Below are 24,549 nucleotides of genomic sequence, written 5' to 3'. Positions count from 1 at the left end.
CCTTTGTCACAGTTGTGGTTATTCTCTGAAGCAGAGCATGGAAGATGTAAGTCTTCCAGTGAACTTTCCAAGTGGCCCACACAGCAGCAGCTCCAGGCACAGAGGGTGTTCAATGTCCAGCTTTAGCGAGCAGGACTTCTTTAGGTACAAGATGACCCAGAATTCAGATAAAGACCTGGACAGTCAGATTCTAATTCTCAGTAGCTCTAAGGCAGGAGAGTGCAAGAAAAGTTGAAAACATTATTTTGAAGAGTTGTAGCCAGATATTGGAGGAAATGAGAAAAATAGAAAATTTAGTAAGGACTAACAAAAAGTTCAATAGAGCAGGACCTAGTTTAATTTGCAGATAGAGAACAAAACCTCATAGACAATGAATCGGACCAGAATCTGATAATCCACAAGGGTGAGCTACAGTTGTCCTATAATTTATGAAGTGTACCTACTTCCTGTAGTTTATGAAACATGAAATTTCTTTATATAGTCACCCTCCTTTTTGATTCTTGTTTACAAAATAAATCTAATTTCATTATATTTGGCTCAATAATTTACATAAGTTCAGCAACAATGTATTTGACCACATAGGCTTTTTTTTTTTTAAGTCTATTTTGCTGGAACTTTTAGTAGGGAATCTCAAAAGACTTTCAGAAACCTCTTGAAACTAGGAAGCCAAGCCAAAAGCATACTACCATACTTTACCTAAAATACTTGTAGATTTGGGTGATTTCCTCTCTTCTTGAGGCCCCTCAAAATATCCTAGGTTTCCTGGGCCTGCCAGGAAGTGACTTTATTTATTTACCTGTAAGACTAGGAATCCTGTAAGTCAAGTACCAGACTGGTTTTTCCAAGAAGGCTTCATAAGCACTGGCTCCATAAAGTCAGTCTTAGTTTTTTAAAACTATCTGGTTTTATCTGGTCACATCTGATTCTAGGTACATCATTCCAAAAATGACTTTCTAGTCAAAGCTTGGTTATATAACTAATTTTTCCAGTTATGCTGTGTTACAAAAAGGACAGATTCTTACTGAATAGAACTAGCAAAGTTCCAAAGACAAAGCCATAATTGTCCTTAATCAGCTCATTCAGTCTCATGTAATTAATTTTTCTTCTGCTTAATCTTGAGTTAGCAGTTTTATGAACCTGTAGCTTCTCAACTAGAGTTCTGGAAATTCTTACTCATTTCACTGTTATGGTCTCAAAGTTATTTAAGCAATGCCATTTTGGTGAGTTTTGGCCTGTATCCCAGAGTGCCTGTTATATTCTTTTCCCTGAGTCTCTGAGTCCGTCTCTTTTTGTTGAAGATGAAGCACTCTTGCCTGTAGTTGCTTGCAAACACATTTAAGAAAGTTATCACAGTAAAAGAATAACTACTTGTGAATGACAAAAGACTTAACATGACCATTGTTAAAGATCTGATGGGAGTTCATTTGGGGGAATTTGGTTATTTCTGTGGCATGCAACATTTAAAAATAATAACTGAAATTATGACTGATAACATTATACTGGACATATGGACAGCAAGGGTACTGACAAATTTCTGTGAACTTCACACAATCTTAAAAATATTTATATTAATGACATTTACCCATGCAAATATAATCTATGGAAAATTAAGCGTCTGTTCTTACTTGACAATGATTTTCATGTCATTCAACATACAGATAAATCTAATTAATTTTTAATATCTCTCTTTTTACAAGGTAAAAGAACAAACCTTTGAAAATTTCCAGAAGCCCTCTGAGAAATCTCCAAGTCAGTTTAATATTAACATTTTATCTAGAATTTGATTTAGGGAAGGCAAAATTGTCAAAAATTTCAAACACTTGATTAAATAAGATCATAAATCACTGTGAAATGAAACTGAGCTACCTATTTAAACAAAGTGACAAAATAATTCAAAAATAACTAGAGGAGGTAACATGATTGTAAAAAACCTTATTGGCTCTTTTAAAAACTGAGAAGACTTGGTCTTCATAAATAATCAAGGGTGTGATAAACATTTATATAAAGCACAGGAAAATTATGATATGACACAAAATCTTGTTTTCCTAAGCATATCATGCAAAAGGTAAAGAAAAAGATTTACGATCTCTTATTAAGAGCAGAACAACAATCTAAAAAAACTTACCATTTTTAGCAGAAAGACAAATTCTCTTTTTGCATCAGTATTCTTTTGATATCAAAGTTCATTAAGAAACTTATAAATAAGCACATCCAATCTGAGTCTGCTTTGACCAATTGAGATAAGATTTCCTTTTCAAGATTCCTTTTCTGCAGACTTTCCACAGAAAAACTTTATATTCATTCAGTTTTTGTCTTATACTTTCCCTTTTCTTATATTGGAGCAACCAGTCATTTAATTTAGGACAAAATTACTCTTCTTCCCTTAACAAAACTACCTCCTACATTTCCTTCTTTTCAGGCAAAGTTATTTCTCTCCATCGTTATAATTTGTAGTAGTTTTATTTACATATGATGATTCTTAGCCATTAATGACATTTAAAAAAATTTCTTTCTTTGTTTTTGGCCATGCTGTGCAGCATGTGGGATCTTAGCTCTCTGACCAGGGATCTAACCCAGGCCCTGGCAATGGAAGCACGGAGCCCTGACCATTGGACTACCAGGGAATGCCCTAAAATTGATTTTTTTTTTAATGAAGTGTAATTGCTTTACAATGTTGTGTTAGTTTCTGCTGTACAGCATCATGAATCAGACTTCCCTAGCAGTCCAGTGGGTAAGACTCTGTACTTGCAGTGCAGGGAGTATGGGTTCCATCCCTGGGTCAGAGAACTAAGATCCCACATGCTGTCAGGCCAAAAAAGAATATGCCAACATTGTGAATCAGCCATACGATGCATATATCCCCCACTTTGAGTCTCCCTCCCACACTCCCATCCCACCCTCCTAGGCTTTTACAAAGCATGGAGCTGAGCTCCCTCTGCTATATAGCAGCTTCCCACTAGCTATCTATTTCACACGTGGGAGTGTATTTATGTCAGTGCTGCTCTCTCAGTTCGTCCCCCTCCACTTCTTCCCCACCTGTGTCCACAAGTCCATTCCCTACATCTGTGCCTCTGCTCCTTCCCTACAAATGGGTTCATCGGTACCATTCTTCTAGATTCCATATATATTTGCTGGTGTACAGTATTTGTTTTTCTCTTCCTGACACACTTCACTCTGTATGACAGGCTCTGGGTTCATCCACATTACCTCAACCGACTCCGTTTCATTCCTTTTTGTGGCTGAGTAATATTTCATTGTATATATGTACCACATCTTCTTTATCCATTCATCTGTCAGTGGACATCTCGGCTGCTTCCGTGTCCTGGCTATTGTAAATAGTGCTGCAATAAACAATGGGGTACATGTGTCTTTTTGAGTTACAGTTTTCTCAGGGTATATGCCCAGTGGAGGGACTGCAGGGTCATATGTTAGTTCTGTGTTTAGTTTTTTAGTGAATCTCCATTCTGTTCTCTGCAGTGGCTGTACCAATTTACATTTCTACCAGCAGTATAAGAGAGAACCTTTTTCTCCACATCCTCTCCAGCATTTATTGTTTGTAGATTTTTTGACGATGGCCATTCTGGCTGGTATAAAGTGACACCTCATTGTAGTTTTGATTTGCATTTCTCTAATAATTAGTGATATTGAGCATCTTTTCATGTGTTTGTTGGCCATCTATGTGTCTTCTTTGGAGAAATGTCTGTTTAGGTCTTCTGCCCATTTTTGTTTTGATTGTTTGTATTTTTGATATATAACTCCATAAGCTGTCTGTATCTTTTGGAAACTAATCCTTTGTTGCTTTGTTTGCAAATATTTTCTCACATTCTGATGGTCGTCTTTTCATCTTGTTTATGGTTTCCTTTGCTGTGCAAAAACTTTTAAGTTTAATTAGGTCACGATTGTTTATTATTATTTTTATTATCTTAGGAAGTGCATCAAGAAAGATCTTGTGGTGATTTATGTCAGAGAGTGTTTTTTTCTATGTTTTCCTCTAAGAGTTTTATAGTGTCCTATCTCTCATTTAAGTCTTTAATCCACTTTGAGTTTATTTTTGTGTATGGTGTTAGATAGTATTCTAATTTCATTCTTTTACATGTAGCTGTCCAGATTTCCCAGCACCACTTATTGAAGAGGCTGTAACCTTTTTTCAATATAGGAAAATTGGGAAGTAGGCAGTTATGTTTGTCACAAAGCACCATTCTGTAAACTAGTGAATTTAATGAATATGTAATCTGTATGAGTTAGGGCTTTCCAGAGAAACAACCAACAGGATATATACAGATAAGAGAAGATTTGTTATAGGAACTGGCTCACACAATTACAGAGACCAAGATGTCCCACAGTCAGCTATCTCCAAGTTGGAGAGCCAGGCAAGGTTGATATAATTCAGTCTGAGTCTAAAGGCCTGAGAATCAAGGGCCTGATGGTGTAAGTCCCAATCTGATTCCAAAAGTACAAGAAGTAGGAGCTCTGATGTCCAGGAGAAGAGGTCGGATGTCTCAGCTCAAGTGAAAAGAGTTGTACCTTTTTGTTCTATTCAGACCTGTGTTGATTTAGACGATGCCCACCAGCATTAGTTAGGCTCATCTTCTTTGCTCAGTCTACTGAAGCAATGGCTAGTTTCTTCCAGAGACACCCTCATAGACACACAAAGAAATAATGTTTTACCAGCCATCTGGATATTCCTTAGCCCAGTCAAGTTGATACATAAAGTTAACCATCACTCCATCTTACAGTTTTTATAGGTATAAGCTTCCTCATAGTACAACTTTTCGATGTGGCCAAAAAAAGCATGTTTATTAACAAATCCAAATATGTTTAGCTTCTGTGTTCTATGTAAAATAAAAAGCCAAAAATATGTAACCTTGTGCTTAGTAATGAATGTTTCAGTAGTTTATCTTACTTAGAAATGATCTAGATATTTAACACATATCTGTTACTTAACTTGGCATAACTCAAAGTTTACATGTTACCAGAAAGACTTTGGAAACTATTTTCAGGCAGATATGTTATTAAACAAAGTTAAATATTATCTCAAGTTATTTCCTTCTTAACTATTTTTATAGCATATGCATGTTAGGCATGTATCACAAATGCAAAACCTATAAAGGTTAAATACATGGGTTCTTTTGTTTTACTGCTGTGCTTGATATGCATAAAGTAATGGATAATGGATATCACAAAATTTATTTATATTTCATCTTGTCCATTTGTTCTTATAATTTTTATAGTCTTAAACATCTAACAGATATACTATTACCTTATTTGACTAGTAAACCCAAGTAAAATAAAAAAGTATGCCTAATGCTAACACTATGACATAGTCATTTTTATGATACCAGACTAGTCAAAAATTTACTCAGGCAGGTCACATGAATTCCAAAAACATTTGGGTTCGTTTCTATATTTCTGAGAGTTTTAAGAATATTTTATTTAAGCTCTTTAAACCAATTTGAGAGCTACTTTATGAGATTGTGTAAATTAATTTGGTAATACCATCTGGAAGTAGAAAAATATCACATATACATGACATATGTACATACATAAACATATACAAATATACAGACATGAGACCAAATAGCTCCCATTCTGAAATTTTAGTGATGAGTCTGATAAACACAATAATGTGAACTCACCAATTTACATGAAATAGTTGCACCACTTTATATTTTTATCTGAATTGTGTTTCTGGCAAACACGACAAGGTGAGATTACTTACTCAATAGAGAGCTAAAGGATTTTAACAATATTTATGGAGGAAACGTTAAGACTTTCTTTCGCTCTGATGTGTAATCTTAAGGAGGCTGTAGAGAGAACAAGATGGCAGAGGAGTAGGTGGACGTGGAAACATCTCTCTCCACGGATACATCAGGAATACACCTTCAGACACAGAAGTACATGCAGAACACCAGCTGAGAGCAGACAGGAGTACCTCACCAGCGGAAAAGAATATACAGACCAATGCAAAACTCGTAGGACGAAGGAACTTGGGGGATAAACAGGAGTGTGAGTAGGGCAGGACCTGCCCTCAGCAGGTGAGGGAACTAAAGCAGGGATCTGATCCCCACATCAGGGCAATTGTCTGAGTCAGAGGAGAAACATTTAAGGCTGAGAGTGAAACAGCTGATCTGTGGCAGCCTAAATGGAATGAGAATCAGACTGTCCTTGCCACAGTCACACATACCCAAGACAGGGACACATTCCCCTGGAAGGCGCAGCGGCTGGGAACTGGAGTTTAGGGATTGTGGAGCAATCCCTGGGTGAGGGCTGCTGTTGACTGTGGAGAGATGGATTGAGGGGATGTGTGGGAGATTGTGGTGGAAAATGCCTGTGGAGAAAAGCCGAGCAGTCATGGAAGCAAACTGATCCTGCTGAGTCATGCGTAGGGGGTGGAGCCATCACCATAGCCTCTCTCCCCAGCGTGCCAGCGTTGGCAGATGAACGATAGAGAGGCTGGCCTATCAAATGCCTGACGCACTGAACTGCAGAGTAGGACCCCACCCAGGGTGCTCCTTTAAGTGACTGATGCAGGGGAACTACAGAGTGGGATCCCATCCAGGGCGCCCCTTGAAGTGCCTGACACACTGATCTACCGAGTAGGATCCCAGCCAGGGGGGCCCTTCTATGTACCCGACACACCGAACAACGGAGAAGGACCCCAGGTAAGGAAGCCCTCTAAGTGCCTGAATGGACAGAGCTAGGGAGAAAGACTGGCCAAAGAGGCCTTCTGATTGCCAGCTACCAGGGGCTCGAAAAAAGACTCTGTAGGGCCATAACTCCTGCGGCAGAGGCAGTCTGTGTCCCTGTACACTTGGTGCCGCCAGGGTCCCTGCAAGCCAAGCAGCTGTGCCACCTTCATGCTCAACTCTCACTGGGGCAGAGCTGCCACAGGCAAAAAATGCCTTGCATCTATACACGCAGGGTCACTTTGGTAGTGTCTGACTCTTTGCAACCCTGTAGACTGTGGCCTGCCAGGCTTCTCTGTCAGGGAGGGAGTATCTCCAGGCAAGAATAGTGGAGCGTATTGGCCAATTCTGGTTGCCATACCCTTCTAGAGCACTACATTTCCTGCTGCCCTAGCCGCCAACCCCACTGAGTACCTGGTGCTGCCAGAACCCCTGCGACCCAAGCAGCTGCACCACCTCCACACCTGGCCCTCACAGGGGCAAACCCAAGCCCTCCAGGGCAGCCTCAGGAGCAAACCCCAGTGGACGACCCACATGCAGAGGTGGAAATAAAACCACAACTGAAACCCAGGGGCAGTGTGGCTAAGGAAGAAGGCCCCAAACCCTCCCACCAGCTGTACAAGCTACAGATTAAATCCACAAGATCAACTAGGCAGACTCTGTGTCTATGGAATATATAAAAGGTAAGCTCCCACAAAAGAAAACACACTAGTTCTGATAGCTGTGGGCAATGGAGGCCAGAACACAGGAGTAGGACCAGATTAGAATCTGAGCTGCCCCCACAGCAGGTACAGAGATCAGCACACGGTTGGAGGGCATCCTAGGGAGGTGAGGTGGACTGTGATTCCCAGCGAGGGAAAGGACTCTAACAGCAGTGACTCAAGAAAAACGTTTATTATTCTTATGTTTTGACTTGTTCTGTAGATTCATTTGGATTTTTAAAAAATTCGCACCCCCCCCCCCCACCTTTTTTCCCTCTCTGTTGTAGTTGTTGATTTTATTGGCACTATGAAATCTATTTAAGCTTTTGAGATTTGTTTTTTTGCTTTTTTTTCTCAGTCACGTTTTTTATTGTTGTTATAGATCTCTGCCTCTATGTTGGGCTTTTGCATTTCTGGAGAGTTTTCCTTTTTTTCCTTCTTCCATTTTTTTTTCTTCTCTTTTTTATAATTTTAATTTTTTAACCTATTATATTTTTTATACATTTATTCTTTTGTTTGCCTTTCCTACTGTTCTTTTCCCCTTGTGGTTAATCTTTAACATATATAAATCTTCTTCATCTACCTCTAAATGGCAACCCACTCCAGTGTTCTTGCCTGGAGAATCCCAGGGATGGAGGAGCCTAGTGGGCTGCCATCTATGGGGTCCCATAGAGTCGGACACGACTGAAGAACTTAGCAGCAGCAGCATCTACCTCTATTTAACTTTCCATATCTATTCTTTCTTTCTTTCCTTTCCTCTCAACATACTTGTTAGTTTTGTTTTCATTGCTTCATTCCCCACTTGGCACCCTGCTTTAATTTTGTTTTCCACTTTGTGCTTTAGTTAGTTTTGTTCTTAACTGGTAAATATAATTTTTTTATTTATTTTGTTTGCCTGGTCAATCTATTGTACTTTATTTTTCTTGGACTGTTTTGACTTTGCTCATGGGTATATATGTATATGTGTATATTCCATTATTTTACTTATTATTTGCCTGATTTTGTAACTGCCATGTGCTTGGAGTCCATCTTTGGTTTCTTGTTTTTAGATATTTGTTTTAATCTCACTTAATGCCATGACAAACCACTTGTAGACTCTTCGTTCCTGACCAGAGATCAAGTCCTGAGCCTTTGGAGTGGGAGCACTGACTCCAAGACCCTAGACTACCATAGAACTAACCCTAGGGAGTATCAAATAGTGAGAACTCACACAAAGGAAACCACTTGAATACAAAACTCAGCATCACCCAACCACCAGTAGCACCCTGTGCAGGCTGCCTCATCTATAACAACAAACAAAACAAAAATACTAACCCAATCATCAGCAGACAGGAGTACCACCTCACTTAGCCTTGCCCATCAGAGGAGAAACAAACAAAAACTCAGCACAAATCTCACCCTATACAAAGCTTACACAAACCACTGGACCTACCTTAAGAGGGAAGAAACCAAAAGGAAGAAAGAGTTCAAACTTGAAGCCTGGGAAAAGGAGACCTCAAACATAATAAGTTAAAAAAAAAAAAGATAAAACAAAACAAAACAAAAAGAGATAATGAAAAGGCAGAGAAATACTACACAAATGAAGGAACAAACTAGAAACACAGAAGTCCAAATAAAAGAAGAGGAAATAGGCAAACTGAAAAAGAATTCAGAATAATGATGGTAAAGATGATCAAAAACCTTGATAACAAAATTGAGAAAATGCAAGAATCAATTAACAAAGACTTAGAAGAATTAAAGAGTAAACATACAGAGACAGACAACACAATTAACTGAAGTTAAAAATACTCTAGAAGGAATCAATAACAGAATATCGGAAGTAGAAGAATGAATCAGTGGACTGGAAGATAAAATGGTGAAAATAACTTCTGAAGAGCAGAATAAAGTAAAAAGAATGAAGAGAACTGAGGATAGTCTCAGAGACCTCTGGGACAATATCAAACATACCAACATTTGAATTATAGGGGTCCAGAAGAAGAAGAGAAAAAGAAAGGGTATGAGAAGATTTTTGAAGAGATTACAGTTAAAAATTTCCCCAACATGGAAAAGGAAATAGTCAATCAAGTCCAAGAGGCACAAAGAGTCCCATATAGGATAAACCCAAGGAGAAACACCCTAAGACATATACTAATCAAACTAACAAAGATTAAACACAAAGAAAGAATATTAAAAGCAGCAAGGGAGAAGCAAAAAGTAGCATAAAAGGGAAACCCCATATGTTTAACAGCTGATCTTTCAGCAGAAACTCTGAAGACCAGAAAGGAATGGCAGGATATATTTAAAGTGAAAAATCTACAACTAAGATTACTGTACCTGGCAAGGATCTCACTCAAAATTGATGGAGAAATAAAAAGCTTCTCACACAAGCAAAAGTTAAGAGAATTCAGTACCACCGAACCAGCTTTACAACAAGTGTTGAAAGGACTTATATAGTCAAGAAATACAAGAGAAGAAAAAAGATACACAAAATCAACTCCAAACAATTAAGAAAATGGCAATAGGAACATATATATCAATAACTACTTTAAATGTAAATGGATTAAATGCTCCAACCATAAGACACAGACTGGCTGAATGGATACAAAAACAAGACCCATATATATGTTGTCTACAAGAAATCCACCTCAGACCTAACGACACATATAGACTGAAAAGTGAGAGGATGGAAAAATATATTTCATGCACATGGGAAGCAAAAGAAAGCTGGAGTAGCAATCCTCATATCAGACAAAATAGACCTTAAACTAAGGAAGATTACAAGAGATAAGGAAGGACACTACATAATGATCAAGGGATCAGTCCAAGAGGAAGCCATATAAAGCATCTGCCTGCAATGCGGGAGACCCAGGTTCGATCCCTGGGTCGAGAGGATCCTCTGGAGAAGGTAATGGCAACCCACTCCAGTATTCTTGCCTGGAAAATCCCATGGATGGAGCCTGGTAGGCTACAGTCCATGGGGTCGCAAAGAGTCGGACACAAATGAGCGACTTGACTTCACTTCATGTACCCAGCATAGGAGCAGCTCAGTACATGACAAACACTAACAGACATTAAAGGAGAAATTGACAGTAACACAATAATAGTAGGAGACTTTAATACCCCACTCACACTAATGGACAGATCATCAAAACAGAAAATTAATAAGGAAACAAATCTTAAATGATACATTAGATGAGATGGATTTCACTGATATCTTCAGGACATTCCATCCAAATGCAGAAGAATACACCTTCTTCTCATGTGCACGTGGAACATTCTCCAGGATAGACCACATCTTGGGTCACAAATCAAACCTCAGTAAATTTAAGAAAATTTAAATTGTATCAAGCATCTTCTCCAACCACCATGCTATAAGACTAGATATCAATTACAAGAAAAAAAACTGTAAGAAACACAAACACATGAAGATTAAACAACACGTTTCTAAATAACCAACAGGTTACTGAAGAAATCAAAAGGGAAATAAAAAAATTCTAGAAACAAATGACAATGAAAACATGACAACTCAAAATCTATGGGATGCAGCAAAAGCAGTCCTAAGAGGGAAGTTTAGAGCAATACAATCCTACCTCAAGAAACAAGAAAAACATCAAACAGACAACCTAACTTTACACCTAAAACAACTGGAAAAAGAAGAACAAAAAACCCCAAAATTAATAGAAGGAAAGAAATCATAAAGATCTGAGCAGAAATAAATGAAAAAGAAATGAAAGAAACAATAGTAAAGATGAATAAAACTAAAAGCTGGTTCTTTGAGAAGATAAACAAAATTGACAAACCTTTAGCCAGACTCATCAAGAAAAAAAGAGAAAAGAATCAAATCGACAAAATTAGAAATGAAAAAGGAGAGGTTACAAGAGACAATGAAGAAATACAAAGGAATATAAGAGACTATTATGAACAACTATATGGCAGTAAAATGGACAACCTGGAAAAAATGGACAGATTTGTAGAAAAGTTCAATCTTCCAAGACTGAACCAAGAGGAAATAGAAATTATGAACAACCCCATTACAAGCACTGCAATTGAAGCTGTGATCAAAAATCTCCCAAAAAACAAAAGCCCGGGACCCGATGGCTTCATAGGAGAATTCTATCAAACACTTAGAGAAGCACTAATGCCTATCCTTCTAAAACTCTTTCAAAAAATTGCAGAGGAAGAAATACTTCCAAACTCATTCTACGAGGCCACCATCACCCTGATACCAAAACCAGACAAAGACGACACAAAAAAAGAAAACTACAGGCCAATATCACTGATAAACATAGATGCAAAAATCCTCAACAAAATTTTAGCAAACAGAATTCAGCAACATATCAAAAAGCTCGTACACCATGATCAAGTTGGGTTTATTCCAGGAATGCAAGGCTTCTTCAATATATGCAGATATCAATATGATATACCATATTAACAAGTTGAAAGATAAAAACCATATGATCATCTCGATAGATGCAGATAAAGCCTTTGACAAAATTCAGCACTCATTTATGATTAAAACTCTTCCAAAAATGGGCATAGAAGGATCCTACCTCAACATGGTAAAGGCCATATATGATAAGCCTATGACAAATATTATTCTCAATGGTGACAAACTGAAAGCATTCCCCCTAAGATCAGGAACAAGACAAGAGTGTCCACCTTCACCACTATTATTCAACGTAGTTCTAGAAGTCCTAGCTCCAGAAATCAGAGAAGAAAAGGAAATTAAAGGAATCCAGATTGGAAAAGAAGAAGTAAAACTCTCACTGTTTGCAAATGACATGATACGGTACATAGGAAACCCTAAAGATACTATCAGAAAGTTACTAGAGCTGATCAGTGAATTTAGCAAAGTCTCAGAATACAAAATCAATACACAGAAATCACTTGTATTTCTATGTACAAACAATGACAAATCAGAAAGAGAAATTAAGGAATCAATCCCATATACCATTGCAACAAAAAGAATAAAATATCTAGGAATAAACTTACCTGAGGAGACAAAATAACTGTACACAGAAAATTATAAGACACTGATGAAAGAAATCAAAGATGACGTAAATAGATGGAGAGATATTCCATGTTTCTGGGTAGGAAGAATCAATATTGTGAAAATGACTATACTACCAAATGCAATCTACAGATTTAATGTGATCCCTATCAAATTACCAATGGCATTTTTCACAGAACTAGCACAAAGTGAAAGTGAAAGTTGCTAAGTCGTGTCCAACTCTTTGTGACCCCATGGACTTTACAGTCATGGAATTCTCTAGGCCAAAATACTGGAGTGGGTTGCCATGCCCTTCTCCAGGGGATCTTCCCAACCCAGGGATCAAACCCAGGTCTCCTGCATTGCAGGCAGATTCTATACCAGCTGAGACACAGGGAAAGTCCTGAGGTAGCACAAAAAATTTCACAATTCATATGGAAACACAGAAGACCCCGAAAAGCCAAAGCAGTCTTGAGAAAGAAGAATGGAGCTGAAGGAATCAACCTTCTGACTTCAGATTACACTACAAATCTACAGTCATCAAGACAGTATGGTACTGGCACAAAAACAGAAGTATAGACCAATGGAGCAAGATAGAAAGCCAAGAAATAAACTCATGCATCTGTGGGTACCTTAGTTCTGACAAAAGAGGCAAGAATATACAATGGGGCAAAGACAGCTTCTTCAATAAATGGTGCTGGGAAAACTGGACAGCTGCATGTAAAAGAATGAAATTAGAGGTGTTCCTTATACTATACACAAAGATAAATTCAAAGTGGATTAAAGACCTAAATGTAAGACCAGAAACTATAAACCTCTTAGAGGAAAACATAGGCAGAACACTTGATGACATAAATCAAAGCAAGATCCTCTATGACCCATCTCCTAGAGTAATGGAAATAAAAGCAAAAGTAAACAAGTGGGACCTGATTAAACTTAAAAGCTTTTGCAGAGCAAAGGAAACTATAAGAAAGGTGAAAAGACAACCCTCAGAATGGGGGAAAATAATAGCAAATGAAACAACTGACAAAGGATTAATTTCCAAAATATACAAGCAGCTCATACAACTCCATGCCAGAAAAACAAACAACCCAATCAAAAAGTGGGAAAAAGACCTAAACAGACATTCCTCCAGAGAAGACATACAGATGGCTAACAAACACATGAAAAGATGCTCAATATTGCTCATTATTCAGTTCAGTCGCTCAGTCGTGTCCGACTCTTTGCGACCCCATGAATCGCAGCACGCCAGGCCTCCCTGTCCATCACCAACTCCTGGAGTTCACCCAGACTAACATCCATTGAGTCAGTGATGCCATCCAGCCATCTCATCCTCTGTCATCCCCTTCTCCTCCTGCCCCCAATCCCTCTCAGCATCAGAGTCTTTTCCAATGAGTCAACTCTTCACATGAAGTGGCCAAAGTACTGGAGTTTCAGCTTTAGCATCATTCCTTCTAAAGAAATCCCAGGGCTCATCTCCTTCAGAATGGAGTGGTTGGATCTCCTTGCAGTCCAAGGGACTCTCAAGAGTCTTCTCCAACACCACAGTTCAAAAGCATCAATTCTTCGGCGCTCAGCCTTCTTCACAGTCCAACTCTCACATCCATACATGACCACAGGAAAAACCATAGCCTTGACTAGACGAACCTTTGTTGGCAAAGTAATGTCTCTGCTTTTGAATATGCTATCTAGGTTGGTCATAACTTTCCTTCCAAGAAGTAAGCGTCTTTTAGAGAAATGCAAATCAAAACCACAGTGAGATATCACTTCATACCAGTTAGAATGGCCATCATCAAAAAGTCTACAAACAATAAATGCTGGAGAGGGTGTGGAGAAAAGGGAACACTCTTGCACTGTTGGTGGGAATGTAAATTGATACAGCCACTATGGAAGATGGTATGGAGATTCCTTTAAAAACTAGGAATAAAAGCACCATATGACGCAGCAATCCCACTCCTAGGCCTACACCCTGAGGAAACCAAAATTGAAAAAGACACACATATCCCATTGTTCACTGTAGCACTATTTACAATAGCTAGAACATGGAAGCAACCTAGATGTCCATCGAGAGATGGTACATATACACAATGGAATATTACTCAGCCATAAAAAGGAACACATTTGAGTCAGTTCTGATGAGGAGGATGAACCTAGAACCTATTATACAGAGTGAAGTGAGTCAGAAAGAGATAAATGTCATATTCTAATGCACATACATGGAATCTAGAAGAACGGTACTGGAAAAACTTATTTACAGGGCAGCAATGGAGAAACAGACATAGAGAACAGACTTATGGACATGGGAGAGGGGAGGAGAGAGAGAGATGTAAGGAAAGAGTAACATGGAAACTTACATTACCATATGTAAAATAGATAGCCAATGGGAATTTGCTGTATGGCTAAGGAAACTCAAACAGGGGCTCTGTATCAATCTAGAGGGTTGGGATGGGGAGTGAGATGGTAGGAAAGTTCAAAAGGGAGGGGATATATGTATACCTATGGCTGATTCTTGTTGAGGTTTGGCAGAAAACAACAAAATTCTGTAAAGCAATTATCCTTCAATAAAAAAAGAAAAAGGAAAAAAAAGAAGCTGTGGAATGAATTTTAGGTGAGAGACTGAGGGAATATTCAGTCAGTTGTCTAAATGTTTTCAAGGCTCATCTGAGTGGATGCAATATCCAATCTGTTTAAAATTAGCCTTTTTTTTTTTTTTTCTTCCTCATGTAGTTGCTTCTGGGGATCCCTGAGTCCCTTGAGAGCCCTCATGGGGCCAGAGGCTTAAAATTCTACTGACTATAGGGAGTTGAGGGAAAGAGAAGTTCTAACAGGGCTAGGTAGAGGAGTGAAGGAGGCATTGTTTGAAGGTGGATTTATCAAAAGATTCAAGGAATGAAGGGAAAGGAAAAGTGGTGAAAGGAAGAGAAGTGATGGAAAGGGAGAAGTCTTAGGTGAGTCAGTTCAGAGAGATCCTTAGTTTCAAATTATCCTTCATAATATCATGCCAACACGAAAGGAAGTGGACAGTTAGTCCAGTAATGGTGGAGCATGTAGTTAGCAAGTAGTTTCAGTCAACTGAGAAGTTCTGTGGGGGGAAGCAGGAACCAAACAGAGAGAACAAAGAGGCTTCAGAAGGAGCTAGGAAACAAATTTCCAGCCCAGGAGTCAGAGAATAAATCACCATTTGAAACGAAGAGCCAGGAAGAACTTCTAGCCCAAGGGTCTGATGATGAATCTGATCACATCTAAGTTGTAGCACCATAAGTGTTAAAGAAAAAGTTGTTCCTACACCTGTTAAAACAGTAAGAAAGACTTTATTCAGGACTATTTTGATAGGTGATCAAGACTATGGCAGTAGGGGAGAGAGACTGGGCTCAACTCTAAATGCAGTAAGAATGAGTAGAGATTTATAGCCAAGGAGTGGGCGAGGGGTCGAGGGGATGAGTCCCTGGGCAGAAAATTAATGAGGAGGCATCAAGAGTAGGGGGGATTATTGTTAAATTGACTTAACAGATTTCTTGCTAAAGGCAGGCTATGGTGATCCGTTATCACGGGTGGGAGATTTCTCTCTACACTGACTTAACAGGATTCTTGATACATTTAAGCTGTACAGCAAAGTTGGGGGCCATAGTTGACAACGAGTCCAGAAGAGATTCCAAGGAGTCTAAAATGTAGTCAAGGAGCAAGTCTGTGCTGTTGTGTTACAGCAGCCCAAATGGATTAATCCAGGTGGGTCTAACCGACCTTGTTACTAAAGCACTTGACTTAAGCACAAATTCCAGTTCCCTGCCCCCACGCAGAATCCAGAAGCAGTCCCCCAAATCGCAGACTTCTAACTCTGAACACTGGAAGAGTCAGCCTCCCCCAGTCCCCTGAGAGTGAAAGCTCCTGCTGCTGTAATTATACTAAGATTCTTTGACTTCTGTTTCACCAGGTTTTATGTGTTTACCTTGTATCACACTTTCCTGCCTTCTAAACTTATCCTTCAACAGTTTTCTTCACTTTTGCGCTTGTAGAGCAGGACAAACTTGACAGGAGAGGTGAAATGGGAAACTTACTATTGAAAATAAAATCATTTCTTGATCTCTCCATTCTGTCTACATTTTAAGTATTTATAAAAACACATTATATCTTAGTCTCTGATTAAGTAAAACTGAGTAACAAATGGATTGGAAATCTTAATGTTTTCATTCTGAAAAATTACTGCTTTATGAAAACTTCATCTGTAGCAGACAGACAGTGGAGAGAGTGATTATTCATATTGCAGACTAATCTTCCCGTTTTCAGAATATTTTACAGAGAGCTACTCCTTGCCCCCAATTCATATCCCGACATTTCCTTTCTCTCTTCACTGCCAAATACTTTCCCATTTTTGCAGGTTTTATAATCTGTTAATACAAACATTTGAGATTTACAGTTTTTATGCCCAAGAATGACATTATGTCTGACATTTCATTTAGTTTTTAAGACTTCAAAGCCTTAATCTCAGAATAGCAAGCAGCTTCTTCTCGGAGGCTAACACCAACAGTTGGTAGTGGCTCTCTGAGTGACACTTTTGCATTTAGCAGAACAGAAAATCATAATGGGTTAGTGCTGTCTACCCTGAGAGTGGAATGGGGAGTGATGGCAGGGGGGTGCCACATATTTTTCTAGCCTTATTTAACCCAAAGGGAGGGTAAGGTGACTTTTTTCAAACACCATGGTGGAAACAGTCTGTGATAGGAACCAATAACAGAAGACAGTTTGGATTGAGAAGGCTTTTCAGTGCCTCTGAAATCTCGCTATCCCTACTCCTCAGCTTCTCACTATGTACCCTGGTGGTTTTGCCTTCTTCTGGCTGGTCACCTTTTGATGATGCTCCTCTTAGTATGTACAATCCATGATGGAATGGTTAATAGAACATCTTACATACGATGGAATACAAATGTGTCCAATGTGACACTTCTTAAATTGATCTTTTTAAGAACTGTGTTTACTTATTTTTGGCTCTGCTGGATCTTTGTTGCTGCACGTGGGCTTTCTCTAGTTGTGGTGAGCGGGGGCTGCTCTCTGGTTTCAGTGTGTGGTTTTACAGTGGAGCACAGGCTCTAGGGCTTGAAAGCATCAGTAGTTGTGGTACATGGGCTTAGTTGCCCTGTGGCATGTGGAGTCTTCCCGGACCAGCTAGCAAACCCATGTCCCCTGCATTGGCAGGCAGATTCTTAACCACTGGACCACCAGGGAAGTCTGAAATATGATGTTTTTATTGAGCCATTTTGATACAGTTAACCCAAATATGTCTTCAGGGTTATGTATTTCTCTCAAATTTTGTAGGGAAGGAGAAAGAATAAGCAGAAATCAAGACCAGAAGGTGGACTCAACACATGTGTTTGAACATCCTAAACTACTATAATCCTGCTCAGGTTAGTGGTGGGTGACATGGTTGAAGTGGAAGGAAATAGGGCAAGTCAGAAGACCACATTAACCGCAACTTTCATGAAAAAACTGAGAGAGGATGGGTTTAACAGTTTGGGCAAAATGAAGCTTGTAGTTCGTTTTGCTATACCATCTCTGATTACTGATACTAAGCTTCAGGATATATAAGATGAAGTCCACACCTCATGGCTCAAATGGTAAAGAATCTGGTAAAGAATCTGCCTGCAGTGCAGGAGACCTGGGTTCAATCCCTGGGTTGGGAAGATCCCTGGAGAAGGAAATGACAACCCACTCCAGTATTCTTGCCTGGAGAATTCCATGGACAGAGGAGCCTGGTGGGCTACAAGTCCATGGGGTCACAAAGAGTCAACCAAGAATGAGAAACTCTTTCACTTTCTGTACCATATCAATCTTCTCTTTGCTTATCCTGTAGTTATGAATTTAACTTTTGAAAATGATGTTTATATGACATGAGTTTTCCTAAAATCTAGCATGAATTCTTTTGATTTGGAGGCCACACGAGTGCTTACAGTCTTTAGGTAACAGAGCTACAAAATACAGAGCCTGCGTTCTTCAGCAGGTTTCTGCCAAGTGTAAAGATTGAAGAGGGATGGAGGAAGAAGAGCTCTAGTTTGGCTTAAAGAGACCCCAGGAATAAAAACCTCGGTTAGATTCTTTGCAAGCTGCTTTTGAATTAAAGTTCAGATTTGAGAATTTAACTGGGTTAGAGTAACTCTAGAGGACCTCAGGGTTTCTGGGATATCTCAGAACCCCAGAAAGCTACTCATCTTCAGAAGACTCAAATCAGGATAAGCTTGGAAGTTGATCAACCAAATATGGAGAATCCTGCCTATAGAAATCAACCCTAAAATAGCTTTTCACTCTCAAGGCAACTTCAGTCTCCTCAAGGACTAATGTAGGAGCAAGTCAAGCAGTTATTAAATATCCAGTTTACTGTTTGAGCAACAGATCAGAGTGCATGTTAGTTTCATGAGCATAGGAAATCCTTTAGGTCATAGTGTGGATTTGTGATGTCTGTTCATTTTATGTTCTTTGAGTAGGAAAGACTGCAGAAGAAAACTCCTCAACGCAAATTACAATGGCTTCCAAGACAGCAGTGATGCTTAAGAAATGTCATGTTGCTTGACACACAGGCTTTTTGAACTGTGCATCAGAGTATTTGTGTAAAATACTACTGTGAGAGTCCTTTCTGCAAAGCTGTCTATAAACATTTTCACTTCCTTGTAAATAATTACCATAGGATGAAAGGACCAACTAGAAAGCATGAGTTCTATGTCCTGAGTTCTTGTGCCCCATCTAAATTTGCTTTATAAAATCTCTCTGGAAAAATCAGGAATGTGAATTTAATGGCCTGGGTGGGTTTTTGCATTGTAAGTCTACAAAGCAGTATGTTGAGAAAGCCTAGTGCTTGGAATCACCCAATGTACTTTATACATTTATTTAGAGAAGAATAGTTTAGTTTTAATTATTTATGATAATAGCTCTCAATACACTAGTAAATGTCCTTGGGTGCATATTTTGTAAAAGTAATGAAGTCTTTGTAACGTGAGCTTTCTCTGCAGCTATAAGCTGCCTTCTCTTTGCTAGCAGACCAGGGCAGAAGAGTGTGTCTGTGTTTTTGCATAAGACTGTATATACATTACCAGGCTGGAGGTTTAGCAAGATGCTACTGAACCTGATCAAGGATTTCTAAGAACTATTCCTGGGTATCCTTACTACCCCACCCCACAACCACCCTCCCTCTCAATCATAACATTAGCAACTTGATCAAAGAAAACATCACCATGAGGGGATGAGCTGCCCATCAGAACATTGTTGTTATGGTGTTTCAGTGTTTTTCTTGTTCTTCCTACAATCTTATGGTACTACAATAAAACACATAGAAAGGAGCAATGTAAGTCTACTATATTTCCTTCTGGCCTGAGTTATATATACCTGGTCTATGGATAAGTCTTATTATGTCAAAGAGCCTTCTTTCTTCTTTGGTTTCTTTCTTCTGCTTCTCTCTACCCAGCACCTCTGCCTAGGATTAGCTTTTTTTACCCCCCTTCACTTGTGGGGAATTTATACACACCAAAACCATGGGAGTGTCCACAGAGCAGTCAGCAAGTATGTGTCATTCATTTAGCTAACAGTTCAAAGGGCTAAGAGCACCAAAGTTACAGGTTCTGTTTTATACCTTTTTAGTAGCCCCCCTAGTGCCTAGTTAGGGTTCCAACCTACCTTGATGATGAGAATGATCTATACTTAGACTAGAGTCAGTGGGGCAAACCCCTAGCACATTTTGATTTAACTTTTACAGCTTTGCTATTTGCAGGTGACCTGAAAAGTGCTGGTGTATTGTTATCTGTAATCAGGAATCCCATTTCCTAGGGATTTTGTGAGAGTTAGATGAGATGATGCCTTTAAAGTACTTTGCAGAAAAGAATCGGTCAAGCTTGAAAGCTGGTGGGTGAGATTCACTTAGCTAGTAAACAATCTAGTTATGTCTTCATTACAGAATGTTGGAGATCTGGATACTCAAGAAGTCTCTAGACATAGCCATTAAAATTTTAGTACAAAAAAAAAAATTTACTGTAAGAATATTATTCTGTTTAGCCCTACCATCAGTCCATAGGCTCCCAGACAGAGACTGATTATTAAGAAAGCTGTATGTCAATGCCTCATACTCAAATAAAATGGCACACAAATCATTGTCATTTGGACAGGAATACAGTTCTAGTAATATCAAAAGTATCCTGCAAATTAAATATGGCTTTTTTGTGACTGAAAGAGACTGACCAGTTCTGCTTAAAGTTCTGTCTTCAGGAAAAGAGCCTCCTGGACATCTGATTTGAAATAAATGAGTCACTAGTGAATTAGAAGCAATGGCAGAAACCAGATAACCTGGCCATGGGCAAGGGGCTGCCTCTTGAGAGGCAAATGTAGTACATGATCCATGAGGCAGTAATGTAAACAAGACATGAGGGAAACATGGAGTGATCAGGCAACCTGGATGGGCACAAATGGGGAGTGATTTCTAGAACTAATGGCAATGCCACCTGCCCATCAAGGATGGCATGCTAGCTCATGGGTGCAGCAAAAAGGATAATGACAGATGCTTTAATGAACGCCTTTATTCACAAAGCTTTCTCTTTAAATGAAAGGGGTCTGCTGCAGTTATGTTATGCTGTGTTACAAACGACTCCAAAATTATTGGTTTAAACCACACCATTTTATTTATTTGCTTACAGTTTATGTTTGAATCCATTAATTCACAATGAGATTCTTCCCCTCCCCACCCACAAATACAGACTCTCAATTTTATTGATCACCTTTAAAGGAAGCTAGAACCAGCTAGCTAATTTAAAATGTGATTAATAGACAGAATTAAGAACTTATCCTATCTTTCCCATATTATCTGCATTTCAGTGTAACTCAGTATTTGATGGGGGAAATGTTGTTTCTACAAAAAAAAAAAAAAAATCCCAGCTAATAAAGAAGGAAAAAGAAAAATATATCATCATATGTATCCTCTAATTAACTGATTCTAGAGTAGTGACCCGGAGAAGGCAATGGCACCCCACTCCAGTACTCTTGCCTGGAAAATCCCATGGATGGAGGAGCCTGGTAGGCTACAGTCCATGGGGTTGCTAGGAGTCGGACAGGACTGAGCAACTTCACTTTCACTTTTCACTTTCATGCATTGGAGAAGGAAATGGCAACCCACTCCAGTGTTCTTGCCTGGAGAATCCCAGGGACAGGGGAGCCTGTTGGGCTTCCGTCTATGGGGTCGCACAGAGTCGGACACGACTGAAGTGACTTAACAGCAGCAGATTAGTGACCATCAGTATCTGGTAATGTCATAATTGAACATTATATGTCTCCTGATACACGTGTGCAGCTCCATCCATGAAGCTATCTTGCCAACAAACACCACACATAAATAAACAAAGGCCTGAATCTGCTCCAGACTTTAGATCTAACTATAATTTCACAGGAAACATAAGAGACAGTGGAATATATTTTCTTAAAAAACATTAAAGGATGCAGTCAGCAAAACATAGACTGGGGGAAACTTAGTAGGTAAAAAAAAAGTTTCTTCACTTAAAAAACAAATTACAAGATTTCTCAGCGGGTGAGAAGGGCAGGCAGGGCAGCTGCCGCTGCTGTGGCCCGAGAGCGGGGCCGTGGAGAAGCTGCTGGGGGTCCTGAGTGTCCAGGACAACAAGGAGCAGGGCCTGACCATGCAGCTCCTTGATGCCTTATCCCTTAGTTTCAACACCAGGCTGAAGTGGTTTGCAATGTGCGTTGTCAGCGGCATCTTCTCCATCCTTGGAACTCGATTGCTGTGGCTCCCTGGAGGCATAAGGCTTTTTGAAGTGTTTTATACCTTTGGATATACTGCTGCCTTAGCCAGTACATGCTTTTTAATGGGACCCATGAAACAACTGAAGAAAATGTTTGAAACAATGAGATTGCTTCCAACAATTATTATACTTTTGTGTTTGGTGCTCACACCGTGCACTGCTTTTTGGTGGCATAAGAAGGGGCTGGCTATATTATTCTGCATATTGCATTTCCTGTTGACGACCTGGTATAGTCTGCCATACATCCCATATGCAAGGGTTGTAGTAATTGAGTGCTGTTCTTCTCTCCTGAGCTGAAAGCTCTTTGGTAAGAGGGAAACTTTTTGAAAAGACCATTTGAAAGTTGGTGTTCTGGGTTTTTTTTTTGATGTTCTCTTTTTGGTGAAGTGTACTTTTCCTGACACAGTATTCACTCCAGAACAACTTCACTGATCATCTAAGACCATTTTGTATATTGATAAAAACTACATACTGATTAAACTGTTAAATGCTTGTGACAGTAAATTCATTATATGTCATTAATCTATTCATCCAGAGACAAGGAGATTTTAATCATTGCCAACTGTAAATGATTTTTAGCCAGTTTTAAAATCTTTTCTAAACAGCATTTGGGATGTGAATATTTAAGGATAAGCCTATGCTGCAAGATATATTCAGCCTTTTTGGTGGTTTTTAAGTGTCTACATTTTTAAAAAAACTTTTTAAAATAAAAACTTTAAATGTGAAAGTTTTTACTTTAAGCTAAAAATTGCTTTATTATATGTAATAAAAAATAATATATAAATCTTCATAATTTTGAAATAAACTCACACTTGGGAAGAACAAAGAGCAAATTACAAGATAAAAACAGAGAGAAAGAAGGGCAACAGAGAGAAAGGAGAGAGAGACTGAAACACTTACTGAAGAATTGCAGTGTGTGGACCTTATTTAGATACTGACCCAAACAACTGCAAACTGCCAAAAAAAAAGGAAAAAAGGAAGACAAATGAAGGCCATGGAGGAGCTGTGAACAGTGGATATTTGAGAATATAAAAGGATTATTTTTAATGTTTTTAGGTGTGGTACTACCATTGTGATTATGTATATATTTTTAGAAGAGTCCCTATCTTTTAGAGATACATAGTAACATATATGTAGGTAAACTGATGTATTCTCTAGGATTTCTTCAAAATAATCAAAGGTGGAGCAAAATTGGCAGTTTATTTATACCTGATGAAGCTAGGCAATAGGTACATTGGGAAATTTATACTATTCACTCTATTTATATGTGTTTGAAAAATCCCATAGTATTTTTTTTTTAATTAATGGAAATCACTAAAAGAAATGAAACATCATAACTTCCAAACCAGTATAGGGTGATGGGAGGACAAGAGGACCAGGAGAAAAAAAAGCCCAGAAAACCTTACCCATCTAATAGAGGTAGGAAAGAAGGAAAGGAAAACAAGAACAGTTGCCCAAACAGTAGTCTCCCAGTAAATGAAAGTCCTCTAGCAAGCCTTACTTAGCCATGCTTAGACTCCAGAAATCTCACCTCCGAAGTGAAAGCGCTTTTTTGGAACTAGGACACTGGGTTCTAATCCTGATCCTCCCTGTTGTAGCCATGATGCTCTCCGGGCTAAACTGTGCGGAATCCTCAGGCTGTATAAGAACCCAGACATCCTTTGGGCATTGGCAGCTTTGTGACAGCTGCCTGGGACTAGAGATTCAATTTGTGCCACAAAGCTAGCAAAGCCAACTGGGTCGCCTGAGGAAGTAATCTGAGCTCTAACCTGGTGAGCTAACTTTCAGCCTGTCCCCTGCTGCTGTGGCTCTTCAGGCAGAGCCTAAAGCTCTGCGACCTAACAGCCAGTCCCAAGACACTATTCCAAGAGCATCATCTCTTACAGACTTTTGAAATATGATTTGGCAAGATGCTGGTAAGGGTGATTTGCAGCCTATTTGAATGAAAATACACGTCAAAAGACGGGGCAATGGGGATGGAGGTGTGAATACTACAAAGACCACTGCTGGTCAGGCATGGGGATTTTGAAAAGGAAGAAAGCCTTTCTTCACTCAAATGTGAATTTAAGCTCTTTTCTTCTTTCCAGGTTCATCCTTTCAGGTGCTCTCTATGTATTTTCCCACATGTTCTCTGATTTTTTTTTTCTTTTGGTTTCTCCTTTCAGAGTAGAATGGTGCTTATTGTCATCTCCTAAGCACTGCATGTATTCCCATATTTCTCCCTAGATATGCAGTTTTCATATGGCATTTCCATCTCCATTCCTGTTCCCATTTCCTTTTTGTCAAAACTTGTCTCTTTTTTAAAAAATAAAAAATTCTTTTCTTTTTCCTCTGAATCTCTGTACTTTATTCTTTCTGAAACTCTATGGCTTATTCTGTTCTTGCTCTTGTCCCCTCTGGTGCATAAGACA

At 39.0% G+C, this 24,549-nt stretch overlaps 2 protein-coding genes across 6 annotated transcripts in view; both read left to right on the top strand.

Annotated features, from left to right (window-relative positions):
- JADE1 (jade family PHD finger 1) overlaps positions 1 to 24,549 on the top strand; it is a 300,977-nt gene that overhangs the window by 172,284 nt on the left and 104,144 nt on the right. For 2 of the 5 annotated variants that reach the window (XR_008703416.1, XR_008703408.1), the window contains 2 exons: positions 17,667 to 17,755; positions 18,830 to 19,677. The exons of the other annotated variants lie outside the window; for them this stretch is intronic. The gene's annotated coding sequence lies outside the window, so the exon portion shown is untranslated. Of the gene's footprint in view, positions 1 to 17,666; positions 17,756 to 18,829; positions 19,678 to 24,549 lie in introns of those variants that run through there. 5 annotated transcript variants of the gene reach the window in all.
- LOC129630269 (vesicle transport protein SFT2A-like) lies at positions 11,896 to 23,071 on the top strand. Its single transcript, XM_055550791.1, has 2 exons — positions 11,896 to 11,925; positions 21,920 to 23,071. Exons 1-2 carry the CDS (start codon positions 11,896 to 11,898, stop codon positions 22,433 to 22,435), a joined length of 546 nt encoding a protein of 181 aa, XP_055406766.1. The 3' UTR covers positions 22,436 to 23,071.

Source organism: Bubalus kerabau, chromosome 16, assembly GCF_029407905.1.
Source record: "Bubalus kerabau isolate K-KA32 ecotype Philippines breed swamp buffalo chromosome 16, PCC_UOA_SB_1v2, whole genome shotgun sequence".
NCBI classification, from domain to species: domain Eukaryota; kingdom Metazoa; phylum Chordata; class Mammalia; order Artiodactyla; family Bovidae; genus Bubalus; species Bubalus kerabau.
The sequence above is the reverse complement of the archived record's forward strand: the minus strand, read 5'-3'. Positions and strand labels throughout refer to the sequence as shown.